The following is a 14,899-nucleotide window of genomic DNA, read 5'->3' on the forward strand; positions in this document are numbered from 1 at the left end:
CACAGCTGATTTCGTTGGCTGGAGTGTTTTGCTTTGACCGTTCATCATTTCATGTTAGCCATTTCTGGTTAGCTACGCTGTAGAGTAGCCAAGCAATCATCGTCAACTTCAGCGAGCTACCATGGCACAGGCACCACAGCCAAATGCCTTCGACGCAAATAACTCTCAAATCCAGGTGGAGCACGATAAAAAGCGTCGACAGTTTGTTATAAGACTGAATGGTAAGTTGAACAAGTAAACATTAGCATGCTAGCTGGCTAACGCTTGCTAAGAGGTTGGTGTTGCTGCTAACATCGTCGTTATGCCCTTATTGATAACTCTGGCTGCCATTTCAGACACAGGCGTTATTCATTTCACATGGTCGGAGCGTCAGCGTCTTTATTCAGATATTATTTCGTGTCAGGAACTGAACAGACGACAATGCTTGGTCAAAGCTGCTCACTTCCTTGACTTTTGACTCCACCAGCCCCTTTTTTTGGCTCGACGAAAACATTTTCTTCACTCCGTTCTTTAGAGCAAACATGCAACCTTCAGTAGCATCCAGCCACAAAAGACAATTATAAATATCAATTATCCTTCCAAGTGAAGTTCGCTTCTGACAACCTAGTCCCTCTCCACCAACCCTAACAAGTTATGCTTAAAACACCGATCATTTCATATTCCTAGATGAAAAAGTCACTGTTTTAAAAATGGCATACAGATATGGGTTGTGGCACTTATTCTGCCCTCTGTTATGGAATTGAATTGTTCAAGGTTTGACAAACAAAAACACAGGGTTTTTGAAGTATGTTAATGTGTGTATATGTCCAGGTCAGCTTCATTTAATGTTTAATGGAAATTGCTTTTGATCATCTAGGAATTTAGATGGTCTTGTACATTACAGAAGCATTAGATGTGTAATGCTCTGTGTACAGCGAAAAGGTGGAAGCCATTGTTCCCTGAATGAAGATCTTTATCAGTCTCTATCAGTCTCTCGCCACCCAGCTACATTATCCCTTTTCCACAAGCGCTTGTTTGTACTTGGCTGGGCGGTGTATTATTTTTGACTGTGGTACAAGGTATCAAGCAGTGACCCTCTTGTTTCATGGTTAATGAATGTTCACGACATCAAATTACTTACTGAGCAGCCACGTTGTAGTATAATGTGTAGGTTGTACGCTGCTATTGCAGCTTGATCAATAAATCAGGCAATGGGCTCACACAAAATTATAACCGCCTGCACTTTGCTGTTAATCTAGCATAAAACTTTGCAGAATGCGTGCAGTACATGGACTACAAGTTTTTGTCTGTTTTCAATTGGTATAGTGAGCAATATTTGTGAGTCTGCTATATAAAATGTGCCCTTAAACTTTATACTTGTATTATCAGTATCCCCTTACAAGTTGGGGATCAAGTTACTGTATGTAAACTGTAGGAAACTTAACACAAATGAGAGTTACGACTTCTGTCTGCCCTCAGGATCACATGATCGTGCAGTTCTCCTGTATGAATATGTTGGGAAAAAGACAGTGGATTTGCAACACACCGAAGTTCCAGATGCTTACAGAGGGAGAGGAATTGCGAAGCACCTGGCCAAGGTAAAACTGATAAAGCCTGATTATTTTTTATCATTCAGTCTTAAGAGAAGGGGAGTATTTTTTCTTTCTTTTCTTGTTCATTTGTGAATGACTCGAATTGTTAAATTTAAACTTAAACTTAACAGTTTAATATAAAACAAGTATTTTGTATGTAGCTCAACTGATCATAATTTTAGATAATAATAAAAATGTCAGAGACTGTTTGAAGTGAATGGCAGTATACATAACATACCCCAATTACACTAATAATTAGCTGTAAGGCCAATTTACTTGATTATGAAAGGTGAAAAAGTACCTTATTTTCACAGCTTCTCTAGTTATTTTACCACTTGTATCTAGCTAGTACTCAAGGACACCTCACATAGTTGAATTTAGAGTGTACGATACTTATTGTACAAGTACTCAAATATGAAAATTACCAGATTGTTCATCTTAAGTGTTCCCTTAAGAAGTGCCTGTCAGAGAAATCTAAATGTGATTTTATGCTTGTGTGATGGCAGGCAGCCATGGATTTTGTGGTAGAAGAGGATCTGAAAGCCCACTTGACCTGCTGGTACATTCAGAAATATGTGAAAGAGAATCCTCAGCCTCAGTACTTTGAACATATTTATCAATGACCGCACAAGGCTCCGACCGAGATGAGAAGGAGAAAGAGACTCCCAGAAGATAAATACGGTGTGGCAGCAGCATGCTTTGGAGTTACAGGCTTATATACAATAAAGGACCTTCCAGGCATTGTTAGACATGACCTTGAGTGAATCCAGAGACAGCTGAGCTCATGGCGAAGACAACCGTGAGCTGAACTGACGGGTCAGTTATGTCCATAACATGGGGATGCACACTCACAAGAAACAAGAAGTGAATCAACTGGTCACAACTTGTAAACATGAGCTAACCAACCAACCAACCAAAACTGAAGCCTGTTACCTCAGACAGAAAGTTGTATAGGCATTAGGTATGTACTGAAAACACAAGAGTCGAATCCTATATTGCAAATTTTTTGTCCTACTTTGGACTCAAGTTGTGAACAGCACTACAAGATGACCAACCAGCTGTCTTTCTCTTTGATGGTTTGTATGGAAGCAATGATGGCTTCACTGACACTCGAATGATGAAAACTTTTATATTTCACCCCCCCTTTTGATATTCTTTGAGTTGGTTTTCATTTTTTCCATTTACTTTCCACTGTTAGAAATTGTTTCTTAGGGCTGAAATGCTAGTATAGTAGGCTGTGAATGCTATATGCATCTTTGAAGCATCAAACTAATAAAAAAAAATTTCTAGGTAATTGCAAAGAGATACAAGCATAAATGGGTAACGGATAGTTTTCAAAAATACAATCTGTATTTTGAAGACATCAAGTTTCCCAAATTCTTCATTTGGTACCACTGTTACTCTGTCCTCTTCCTCCCAGCAACAGAAACTTGCTGTCCATTATTGGAGTGATAAATTGATAAGTCATAGGTGCAGGGATTTGTAAACCAAAGAACACAAACTGAGTAACTCAGTGAGTAATGTCTAACTCTGGCAGCACAACAATTTTCTCCATTGTATGTGTTAAATGTTACAGACACACATGATAAATTGGGCGTGAAGCTTGTCACCGTGCATCACAACACTTCAATATGGATATGGATGAATATGTCTGCTTAAACCAGCATTTTAAAAACAGCACTGCTATATTCAGGGCATTAACTTCTGTGGTGTGAAACCGTCCTTTGATCTGATCAGGAAAATGACGCTGGATATCTGAAGCTTAGTTTTTTCTTTTTTTGTTTTTCTTCTTCCCTCTTACCCACAAGGCTTCTTTAGCCAGCTGATGTCAAAATGGTAAAGGTCATCAAAGCAGAAACATTTTACTGACAAAAATGGTTTACTGTGGTTTCCCTCTTTTGGCTCTTCAGGAGCATTTGCTGATGACAATCTTAAGTGTTGAGGAGAAAATACCTCAGGTTCCTCTACACACACTGGCAGGACAGACATCAACATGCAAGGCAGGCCATCTGCTCTAAGAATCTCTGAGAGAAAATAGCAGGAAACCTCTTTCCCTTTGTAAAACTTCCTTTAGGTGGCTTACACCTATTGTTAGGCCAAGGTAGTCAAGGTATTATTTTATTTTTTGTGTGTTTATGTTTATATTTGTGTGTTTTATGGAAAGGAAATAAATGCCTGATTTAACAAATGTGAGCAGGTCATTCTACCAAATGCGTGAAAATGTACCAATCCTTGTTACATTGTTTTGTGCTTGAGACAATTTTTTTTTTCATTCTTATTGTCGGTAAATAAATCATTCAAAATACTCATGATATTGTGAATTTCAAAGTATGTATGTATGTATAACAAAACAGAGGATTCACATACAGCCATCTTTATACTCTACAATATATTGTTTGAGCCTGTGTATTCATTACTAAAGTGGCCATATCCTTATATATATATATATATATATATATATTTGTGTGTGTTTGACAGCTCAAGCTTCAACTGAGCTTGCCAATCAATGCCAATCAAGACAGACCAGAAACCATGCAGATCAGTCTTACCTCCAACAAGTCAAACTAGTCAGATGAACACATTACATACTGTACAGGCAAAGTAAAATAATTTCTACACATATGGAGAGTCACTTCAGGATATACAAATATGTATGTGTATCTGCAATGAACGGTATTGAATCAAGGAAAAACTGGGGGAGTTTTACATATTTGCTTTATATCTTTATCAAAGCCAATTTTCAAACTCAAACCATTATTATAGCACATGTTCTGTGTTCATTTGTTGACCCAGCCACTTGGTGGAGGGTTTAAAAAGACTTTAGCGCCACCCAGTGGTAGGGTCAAGGACAGCACAGTGTAATTCAATACAGTAGGTCGGCAGAAAAATTAGCAGTATCTTGAATTTAGTGTGATCTCAACCCATGTTTGACATTTAATAATTTGACAATGTGGGCAGAGGCATCACAGTAGAAAAAAAACAAACAAAAACAAGCATTGAGGCTATGACCAGAAGAGAAGGGGATTCTGCGTTGCATCCACAGAGGGGGGGTTAAAGTGAATCTGTTCAGACAGCAGAAGTTCAGCCACAAACCCAGCCGAGACAATTAAAGTCTTGGGGACTTTAATCACTAACACAACATCTCATGTACTTAGAGAACTCAGTATCTCAACACACGAGTGTCTTAGGGGCTGTGAGGAAATGGCATTAAAAATTTTGACCTACATGTCTTGAAATGAAATTGACAGAAAATGTAACGGACCAATTATTTGCAATAAAATATGAAAAATCTAAATAAATCGGAGGGAGTCGGAGTAGGAGGTTCAACTTGCAGTGGAGACACATGGACTCACGACCTCACTATTAAAATCCTGGTAAGTTCATTGATTTGTTTAATTAATATTTCAACAATTCACATTAGTTATTCTTGACGGGAAGTTAGAGTGTTTGAGGTCTTGGAGGAGCCATGGCAGGTCCAGAAACCAGCTTTTAACATCATTCAAAAATCAAAATCTGAAAGATATTCTTTATTGATTAGCTTTGCACTGATACACGTCACACACGTCCCATTAAGCTGTTATAATTGTGGCCGCTGGCGCAGCGTTTGGTTTCAGCTTATCTCAGATTCCTGAACGCAGCCATTAGTGTACTTTCATCCAGACCGCTTCGGGTTACAGCACCGCGGACACGCAGCTCACATTAGCGTACGGGGACACGGAGACAGAGCAAGCAAGCGCACAATATGGGTGAGTACCCAGAAGTCTACATAACAAAAAATACTATTAAACAATAAACAGGTTAAAGGGACATTATATTACATATTGTGTACAGTACGTTACAACCGACTTAACTACACGCAATCGCTAGTTTAAATGTCAAAATGGCTCCTGTATTTATCCGATGTTCAGTTATTTCATTAATTAATATGTTCTAAAACAACACACCTGCGTTTATTTGCGTTAGATTTGTTTAGAATATGGTCTGACCTCTCAAACTTGTGTGCTATAATAAAATACGTAAAGCAGGTACTGTGTCTTTAGAGCATCATGGGAACAGTAGTCCGCATTCGATTCCAAGTGATGCGTCGTCCGCATTGACACACTACATTACCCAGAAGGCTGGGTGCCGTCTTACGTCAACTGCAATCACGGTTGTATCTCGAACATGGCGTCGCTGGGAAGGAGGCGCGGTGTCCCAGTAAGCAGGGAGAGGTCAGTTACTCCACATCTTGGCCATTATACGAAAATGTTTTAGCATGATACAGCGTTTTGTCGATTTCATCATTCGGCAGATCCCAAACGTGCATATCGTTTGGGGTTCAAAGTTAAATGCCAAGCAGACAAGCAGGAATTTTATCCCATGGTTGGCTAACGTTAGCGAGCTAACGTCTACAGCTAGCTAACGTTAGCAAGGAAACAAACTAGCAGCTCATGTGATGTTTTGGTTATTTCACACCAGCTGTTTAAGTGCGAGAAAAGTTGACTTTAACCGTGCAATTGTGCGATCGGTGTCGTGGTGTGCCTCGGCTCACATGCTGGACAATCCTGACTGAACCAGCAGCGTTGTCCGACCTGTGGTGAAAGTAAATCGGTCCTCAACTTAGCTGGTCAGTCGTCCAACTTTCTACCATGCAAGCGAGTCAGCTAATGTTAACTAACTTGCACTCCGTTACATCATGTTGCATGCTCGTTGATCCTAACATGATTTCCTCTGGTTCTTATTATGAGCTTTAATTCTTTAGCCCCCCCGCCGACGTCCCGCTGTCTTTGTAGCCGAATAAGCCTGTTATCTATGTAGCCGTTGGGGTTTGCTTGTCATCTTGTCAACATTTGCTGGAAGGCCTGAGACTGTCTACACGTACGTCTTAGTTATATTCAATTATAATATGCAAATAGGCGGGTAAATATCTGTTCGCAGAGCTGCTGGAACCACACATTTGTCGATGAAACATCTAGATGATCGAGAGGAAATAGTTACTTGTTCTGAATTTATTTGGCATGCAAAAATATAAGTTGTGTCGGTTACTGATTTTATCTTTTATCATATCATTTTTATTTCGTATTTCTCACAATTTGCTGGTCGTAGTATGTTGTCCATATTACTTCAGCCGTGAAAACAGACTTTGGTCATTTTTTACATTTTATAGTCAGACTGATGTAAAAATTAAACTAAATTACCTCTGCAGCCCCAGTATTTGAAATAGTTGATATTGAAATGTTAAGTATTGCATTTGAAAAAAAAAAAAAAAAAAAAGAATGAATATGACATTTTTTGAAATGGTTTTCATAATGTTGTAAAAGTGTGCTCATGCTCACTCATCATGTATTATACCCTTATCAGCAAAGTATCATTTTAAATAGACGCTGAGAAAATAAAGTTGTCCAACATGGAAATTGTTTGTCATTTAATGATAATGTAATCATGTAGTTTGTGTGCAGATGTACTGATTGATAGCATCAATTAATTATTAACTAATTAAATGCTGCACTGCCACTTTTCAGTAGAAGCATATAAGGTATTTGACATGTTATTTTTAATTTATTTCTTTACCAAAATCAGTTGTTTAATATATATATATATATATATATATATATATATATATGCATGTTACCGATTACGTGTTAGTTACAGTAGTAACAGTTGCAACTGTTGTGATATAGTAAACCCTTAGGAAATTCACTTGAAAAACATTGAGGCAAATTATCTACCTGGGAATGTTTGTCTATAATTCATGTCTCCACAAAAATGGGCAGGTTGGTATAGAAATTTGGGCAAATCAGACTGACTCTCCTCTCTGTCCTTTCTCTCACTGTTCCCCGCCTGTTCTTCTGTTTCTGCATAGGGGAGTGATGGCGGCGACAGACTGCTACATTGTGCACGAGATCTACAACGGGGAGAATGCGCAGGACCAGTTTGAGTATGAGCTGGAGCAGGCACTGGAGGCCCAGTATAAATACATTGTTATTGAGCCCACACGCATCGGAGATGAGACAGCCCGGTGGATTACAGTGGGCAACTGCCTGCACAAGACGGCCGTGTTGTCAGGTGCTGCTTGCCTCTTGACACCACTTTCACTACCCGCTGAATACTCGCGCTATGTGGCGTTGCCCGCCGGTGCCCTCAGTGTGGCCTGTGCTGCCCTCTACGGGATTTCATGGCAATTTGACCCCTGCTGCAAGTACCAGGTGGAATACGACAGCCAAAAACTCTCGCGGCTGCCCCTGCATACACTCACCTCCTCGACGCCCGTGGTATTGGTACGCAGGGATGACATCCACAGAAAGAGACTCCATAATACGATAGCACTGGCTGCCCTGGCGTACTGCGCCAAGAAGATCTACGAACTCTATGCTGTATGAGTGCACACTGAAGAGGGTATAAGAACCAACAGAAAAACGAAAAAACAAACAAAAAAAACAGAACCTATCCACCCCCAGATGTAAGAAAAGTGGAAGTCACGATCAGGCCCAGCAGTTAGCGCCACACATGTGGTGGGTGCTTCCATTTTGAACTTTGATCAGTGGGATATAGTAAAAACTAGAAGGAATTGTTTTCCCCCTTACATTTCCTTTACTTCTATGTGACAACAACAGCACATTTATCTCAGTAGTACCCTTGCGCCTCCTTCCCTGTGCCCTCCACCTGCATCCTTGACACACAACAAGATAGCGCACAAGGGTATGGCAGCAGTTCCTCTGGACTGAATCGTATTGCAGTTGAAACGGACAGACATGTTTTGAGTAACAAGCTCTTTCCCCTTTCCCTCGTAGTTTTACTGTACCCCTTTCTTGCTGATCAGTACATCACCCTTTCATTAAACATTAGGATATTTCAAACTCACTTTTCTGTATTTTATTTACTTTTTTCATTAAATGGATTCTACATGACGTCCAGAAAAGAGTAAATACCTGCAACTTATTTGAGATTGTGTCGTGTACATGTAGATTTTCTTGTTTTGAAAGAGTTCAAGGAAGATCTGCAGTGACAATCATGTGGGTCAGTGTCCTCGTTTGAGAAAAACAACTAACTTTTGGAAAGTCACATTTCACATACACTCACATGTATATTATATTAACCTCAAGCCAAACCCTCTTAATGGAGGTTTAAAAATAGAAACTACAGATAAGAATTACACAGCTGATTCACACTTTCTTGGTTTTGTTTATTCAATGTTGCTTGTCATGAGTTACTAGATCAGCAGTTTTAAAATTTTGGGTACCAGGAGGAGGAAGTACTTATTATGAGATGAGCAAAAATAAATATGGATGAACTGAAGGATGAGTTGTGATATAACAACAGACTTGCAACAATTGAACAATAAAGTGGATTTTAGATGTGATTTTAGTTGAGTGCCCAGTGTGACATCAGGATTAGCACAATAAGGGTTGTTGAGTTTCCTTGCCTGCAGGAAATGAGCAAATGAAAGAATTTTATGGTTCATTTGTGCAAAGTTTCCTAGAGAATTTCATGGAAATTCTTTAAGAGGTCCAGCAAACAATGTATCAGAAATAAATTGTGAAGTTGCAGTAAGAAGTGTGTTCACATATTATGCCAACAGACAGCTGCAACCGGTAGCAGTCTAATGCAAAAATGTCAAAGTCTTGCCTTCATTTCATCATAATATTTTGTCAATTTCTAGCATACACTGGTTTAAAAGGATTGTAGTAGGGTTGCACAGAGTTCAGTTGTTCATGACAATGTTCAACTGTTGACACTGATAAATGTCATCATGTTGTCCTAAAAATTACAAGGTGCTTTTGTTTTTTTGTTTTTTTGTACCTCAGTGGTGCTTACATCAGTAAAATGTACAGTTTCAGAATAACTGTGTGCAGTGTATGAAAGCAGCACCTCAGATGACTGAGACCCTGGCTGTTGGCTTTAACCTGGAGAGGATTCAGTTTGCGAACTTTGCTGTGCTCTTTTTTCACGTTGAATCAGTGACTCGGCTCAGACTCAGTTCTTTGCTGTGTGTTGGACCTGGAAAACCACAGGCACAGAGTGTTTTGAGCCCTGGCTCACTCATTTTGAAACTGAATAAAATAAAATTCATTTATGCATACAGAGCATGTCAAACCTTCCAGTGCTTTTGCCTCTCACTCTACACATGCTTTTAAGGGATGAGCAGAACTGAAATCTGGGGACAGAAACACTTGAAGCAGAGGGATGAGTGCTCAGAGGAACGATCCAAGACAACCTTATTAGTTTGCTGGTTAGTGGCCAGAGCAGGCTGATTATCTATCAGCTGACCTGCTGCTGACATTAGTGCTGATGCACAGGAGTTTGGTTGTGTGATGTACTGGCTGGTTATCAACCTTTTAGGGTGACACTACTGGGTCCGGTGGTACGGGAATGCCCCAGTCATCACGAAGGAGACATTGTTTATTAAGTTGGCTACTCCTCTACTACTGGCATTCATGGTAAAAGCTTGCCCCGTCGCCTGTTGTCTTGCATCACCCGGATTTTGTTTTCCCATTACTTTTAAGGGATCCCACATTAGATCATCAGTTTGAGAAAAGTTTCACCCATACATCCAAGTCAGATTTTTTATGGTGATGAAGGGTATATAAATGATTGAAATACTGACTTTTTAAAAAAATTTTAATCATCTCTAATATCTTAAATAAATATAAAATTTCAACCAACTCAGTTACCAACTGGTTACCAACCCAGATGTGAGAAGGAAAGTCTTGCCACTTTTCAAGTTAAAAAATAAAGCATTTTAAGTTTACGTGGCTGCTTAATTATACTTACACAAAATCCAGCCTCGACTAAGAATTGCCGACAACCTGGCAGGAAATAATTTGTGTCTGAGTCTGAGAAAAGCTAGAAATGGGCACATGAGCCCGTTTGTGCTTGTGACACCGCTGGCTAACTGGACTTCAACTCCCACAATTCCTTGCGGTAAACATCCCGTCGCCCTTCAGGGGGCAATAGTGGGCGTCCTTCTAGTTAACACCGGAACTGTCCCTGTCGCCGTCTCAAGCTCATGGATGTATTATAAGATTTTTTTATAACACGTCCATGCTCACGCTGCTGTTTTGTACAGCAGGACGGCAGCTCAGGTGAGGCCCGACTTTAAACGAACACTTCTGTCGGAGCTGGCGGTTTATCATACTGTGGAAGCTAGCTAACGTTAGCATTAGCTTCTCCAGCCATTTACTATCGGGTAAGACACTGTTAGCAGGCTCCTGCAGTGCAAACCAATGCTGAACTTGTTGTGTTGTGTTGTGTGTGATGTGTTAACATCTAGTTAACCGACTTCATATCGTGTGCTCTGGTGGAAAGTGAAAATACGCATTTTTTTATTAACACAAACCTGTTCCGCATCTCTAAATGCTAATGCTAACTGATGCATTTGTTTGTTTTTGTTTTTAACATAGTTTCCAATAACACAGGAAGTCAGTGCCAGTGATTTCAAGAAAAGCACCTCTTTCCTCATAAATGTGTAGATTTATGCAGCAGACAAACCAGGTGATCTAATCTGGAAAAACTGGTGAGTGTGAAGTTAATGTCGTGTCAGATGCTTGAGTCATTGTGCTCACAATTAGGAATATAATCTCGAGCTGCAAGAGGAGCAACATGCATATTGTTTTTCCACACTGACTCTAAATTCACTTATTGCCATTTTATTTCCGGTGTATACTTGTGTCCGTTTGATATCAAGTTTTCTCCCGTAGAAAAAAATTCTGATTTCTGAAAATTTGTCGTGTGTGTGTGTGTGTTCATTGTATGGTACTTGTCACTGTTGGTACTTGACACTGTTAGGACAAGTGAAAGGGGCTTAACTAAATGATCTGGACATTAAAACATCCACATTCCCTTTGTTTATTAATTTCCTATCCAAATATGATTTTTTTTCTCATAGAGCCAGTTTTTGTGTTGGAGAGCAGGACTGCAACAAGCAGTTGTTTCCATTTTTTTTGAGTAATTGTCAAAAATAATGACAAATGATTATTAGGAGTTACCAGACCCAAGTTGACATTTTGGGTCAAAATCTGACCTTTGTCAGGTGACTTTTCTGCACAACAGAAATGGATTTGGATGTTGTAATATTGCAAAATCAACAGTTGCAGTTGGGAATAACTTTTCCTGACTAAATGTTTTGAGCTTCTCTCTGCAGGTGGCACGTGTGGAGCGGGGGGGGGGGGATTGTGAGCCATGGAGCGTGTCATGGGAGGAGGAATGCTGCCGCTAGTTTTAGCAAGTGTGGGGGTCTTGCTGTTGTACCGGATTCTCATCCGCCTTAGACCAGGAGCTGCTCTGCAGGGTGCTGTGGTGGTCATCACAGGGGCCAGCTCTGGACTGGGGAAAGGTTGGCCCCCTACTCATTTCTTTCTAACTTCATCTTACATCTCTGCTCCAGGCAAATCAAGTCACACTGTTTTGCAGCAGTTCATTTCAGTTGGGTAGTGGTAAGATTATTTACCTTGGTATACTTTAGCGTTGTGTTGCAATTGCTAGCATGAATAAGAGGTGTGTTTTCTGTGTTGCAGAGTGTGCACGGGTCTTCCATGCTGCAGGTGCACGGCTTGTGCTGTGTGGTCGAGATGCAGCCCGTTTGCAGCTGGTGGTCCAGGAGCTTACAGCAAGTTCAACAGGCACAAAGCAGCAGGTGAAACAGTTAGGCAATTAATTGATCAGTCAGTTGACAGAACATTTCTAGCCTTTATTACAGACAGTAGTAAAAAGATGTCATGAAATGAGAGAGAGAGAGAGAGAGATGCAACTAAGGTCTCAGGCTGGATTCAATGCATTAATGGTCAGTGGACGCTCAGTTTAAGTCATTTTACAAGTAAAACCTTTTCTTCTATCTTCTCATATGTGAGGGCTTCGTGGACTGTTTTATAAAACCAAATAATTATACAATTCATTGACAAAATAATCAGATTTATCATAATAAGAATAATCATAAGTTGCAGAATATGTGTTCACACATTTGTCCACAGTCGGACTCAACCAAAGACCAAAAACCATTGGTCTTAAGCCACTGATGATCTGGGATTTTATGTCACCAAAGTTCCCTGTTCCTTGTCACTAATAGCACTTTATGACTGTGTAACTTCTATCATTTTAATTTTGTTTTTCAAAAGACACATTTTTAGTAAATGGGGTTGACCGTTCCTCTATTTTAAAAAAATCTCTATTATTACTCCTTCTTTTTTGAGAACCTGCCACTAATGTCCATGAAAAGAAAACAGTTTTTCCCAACTCTGTGTATCACCTTTTATTGAAGGTGCAAGAATTATAGAATGATGTGAAACAGCTCGAGTACTGAACTGCTGCGTTTTGTTCCACCGCCAGACTTACACTCCCAGCACTGTTATCTTCGACCTGGCTGACACAGACACAGTGGACAGAGCTGCAGAAGAGATCCTGAAATGTTACGGACAAGTGGATGTCCTCATCAATAATGCGGGAATCAGTTACCGTGGCAACATACTGGATACCCATCTTTCAGTTCAACGGGATGTTATGGAAACAAATTACTTTGGGCCCATTGCTCTTACTCAGGGTTAGTGAGGAGCGCAGCCTGGAGTTGAGGTTTTACAGCTTTTGGTTGCCAGATCTGAGTAGTTGTGATGCAGTATAATAGTGTCACAGTTCTCAGGTCATATGTCTGTTGCTTTGGTTGCACTGATTAGGAAGAGACATTTTAAGGTTTCCTAGAAGAGAAGGTGCACAAAATTTTACATTTACCAGCAGTTTCTCCACTCATTTGTTCTTCTCCCCTCCCTTCACAGCCCTCCTGCCCTCCATGGTCCGCCGGTGTAGTGGCCACGTTGTGGTCATTAGCAGTGTCCAGGGCAAGATTGCCATTCCTTACAGATCAGCATGTAAGTTGCCTTTATTTATTCAATTACAATAAACAAATACCCAAGAGGCTTTTCAGTCTGTCATGTTGATGTGAAATGAAGCAGCACTCTGCTTTGTCTACACTGTGGTCAGATGCAGCCTCGAAGCACGCCACCCAGGCCTACTTTGACTGCTTACGGGCAGAGGTGGAGCGCTATGGGATTCCCGTCACCATGATTAGTCCTGGGTACATCCGGACCAACCTGTCTCTCAACGCCGTCACAGGGGACGGTTCGAAGTATGGAGGTGAGGAAATGAAAAGAAGTTTGGGAGTGTTTACAATAAAGACGAGAATATCAATTGGTGTGACAAATATACAGTTGTGGACTGTAACAATGACTTGTTAAAGGCAGTCTGAAAATATGTGGATCTAGCCATGCCACATTTCTAACTAGAATGGCATTTAGGAAAGTATGTACCTCTGCAAAATCCAAACAATCTTACATTTTCTTCCTCTAGATCCAGATGATAATCCGGATGAAAAGAAGAAAATGTAGAATTATCATCTGTATCTGTACCAAATTGTACATGCAACATCTCCAACAAGCTCCAAACATTATTTCTGAATAAATTGAAAAATGTTGAAAAGTCTGTCTGAATGGGCTCCTTGAGGACAAGATATAAAAGAAAAACAAGGGGATATAAATAAAATGAAAAAAGAATACAAGTTAATTGAAGATAAAAATAAGCTAAAATGGAAAAAAAAACTGAATAAATAAAAAATGACAGGATAGGAAACAAGAAGGAACATTATCCAGTAATTAAACAGTTCTCTGTAGTACCTGCTTCAGTAACTCCCAAGTGTCACTAAAGCATCATTTCTTGTTTATGCAACTCTGCTTTCAGTTTTGGATAAAACCACAGCTATGGGTCGGGATCCCAAGGACATAGCTCAGGCGGTTCTGAGAGCTGTCCGTCACAGGAGCAAAGATGTTGTTTTGGCAGGACCTCTGCCCACTCTGGCCATCTACCTGCGCACATTATGGCCCACACTCTTCTTCAAACTCATGTCCTCTCGTGCTCGCAAGGAGCACAAACCGAAAGATGAATGAGGGCTAAGAGAGCGGCCGGTGGGAACCAGCGGCTCACCAGCACAGTTTGAGTCACATGGACCAAAACATGAAACTGACTGCTCCACATAGAGGCCGAATGGAGATGAAATATGACTGGATGTAACTCTTCACTAACACCGTTTGTAGTGTTACCAGTAGAGCATCTGAAACAAAATAAAAACCTGCAGTCACTGTACGTTGTAACAGGACTTGGTGAGTGTTTTTATCATTGTCATTGTTATTATTGTTTTGGTTGACCAGACTGTGTTCAGCTATTTCAGAAAATAACATTGTCCTCAGAATCACTGCTTCAAAGTTGTAAATCTATTACTGACAAGAGTCAAAGCTCTCCGGTGAAGACATTTTGATCGTGTGATGGCGTTTTTTGAATTCACTCGTTGACAAGGACTTTACTTGACCAGG

General features: G+C 40.2%; 3 protein-coding genes across 6 annotated transcripts; all 3 read left to right on the forward strand.

Annotated features, from left to right (window-relative positions):
- natd1 (protein NATD1) lies at window positions 1–3,883 on the forward strand. The gene is made up of 3 exons (XM_071474026.1): window positions 1–221; window positions 1,459–1,577; window positions 2,078–3,883. The coding sequence occupies exons 1-3, from the start codon at window positions 122–124 to the stop codon at window positions 2,192–2,194; spliced, it is 336 nt and encodes a 111-aa protein (XP_071330127.1). The 5' UTR covers window positions 1–121; the 3' UTR covers window positions 2,195–3,883.
- Window positions 3,884–5,178: 1,295 nt separating this feature from the next.
- Window positions 5,179–9,632, forward strand: tmem11 (transmembrane protein 11). Of its 2 annotated transcripts, none has more exons than XM_071474036.1 (2): window positions 5,179–5,317; window positions 7,414–9,632. In XM_071474036.1, the coding sequence occupies exon 2, from the start codon at window positions 7,421–7,423 to the stop codon at window positions 7,928–7,930; it is 510 nt and encodes a 169-aa protein (XP_071330137.1). In that variant the 5' UTR covers window positions 5,179–5,317; window positions 7,414–7,420; the 3' UTR covers window positions 7,931–9,632. The 2 variants fall into 2 exon arrangements, with proteins under 2 accessions (XP_071330137.1, XP_071330136.1); XM_071474035.1 differs by lacking the exon at window positions 5,179–5,317 and adding an exon at window positions 5,654–5,782.
- Window positions 9,633–10,492: 860 nt separating this feature from the next.
- Window positions 10,493–14,685, forward strand: dhrs7b (dehydrogenase/reductase (SDR family) member 7B). 3 transcript variants are annotated; one of them, XM_071474030.1, is made up of 8 exons: window positions 10,493–10,633; window positions 10,952–11,064; window positions 11,692–11,883; window positions 12,065–12,183; window positions 12,873–13,083; window positions 13,313–13,405; window positions 13,518–13,670; window positions 14,271–14,685. In XM_071474030.1, the coding sequence occupies exons 3-8, from the start codon at window positions 11,730–11,732 to the stop codon at window positions 14,474–14,476; spliced, it is 936 nt and encodes a 311-aa protein (XP_071330131.1). In that variant the 5' UTR covers window positions 10,493–10,633; window positions 10,952–11,064; window positions 11,692–11,729; the 3' UTR covers window positions 14,477–14,685. The 3 variants fall into 3 exon arrangements, with proteins under 3 accessions (XP_071330131.1, XP_071330133.1, XP_071330132.1); XM_071474031.1 differs by having other exon boundaries at window positions 10,597–10,737; XM_071474032.1 differs by lacking the exon at window positions 10,952–11,064 and having other exon boundaries at window positions 10,495–10,633.
- The last annotated feature ends 214 nt before the right edge of the window (window positions 14,686–14,899 follow it).

Source organism: Trachinotus anak, unplaced genomic scaffold (genome assembly GCF_046630095.1).
Source record: "Trachinotus anak isolate AG129_WGS33_773 ecotype Australia unplaced genomic scaffold, CSIRO_AGI_Tana_v1 ptg000003l, whole genome shotgun sequence".
Taxonomy (NCBI): domain Eukaryota; kingdom Metazoa; phylum Chordata; class Actinopteri; order Carangiformes; family Carangidae; genus Trachinotus; species Trachinotus anak.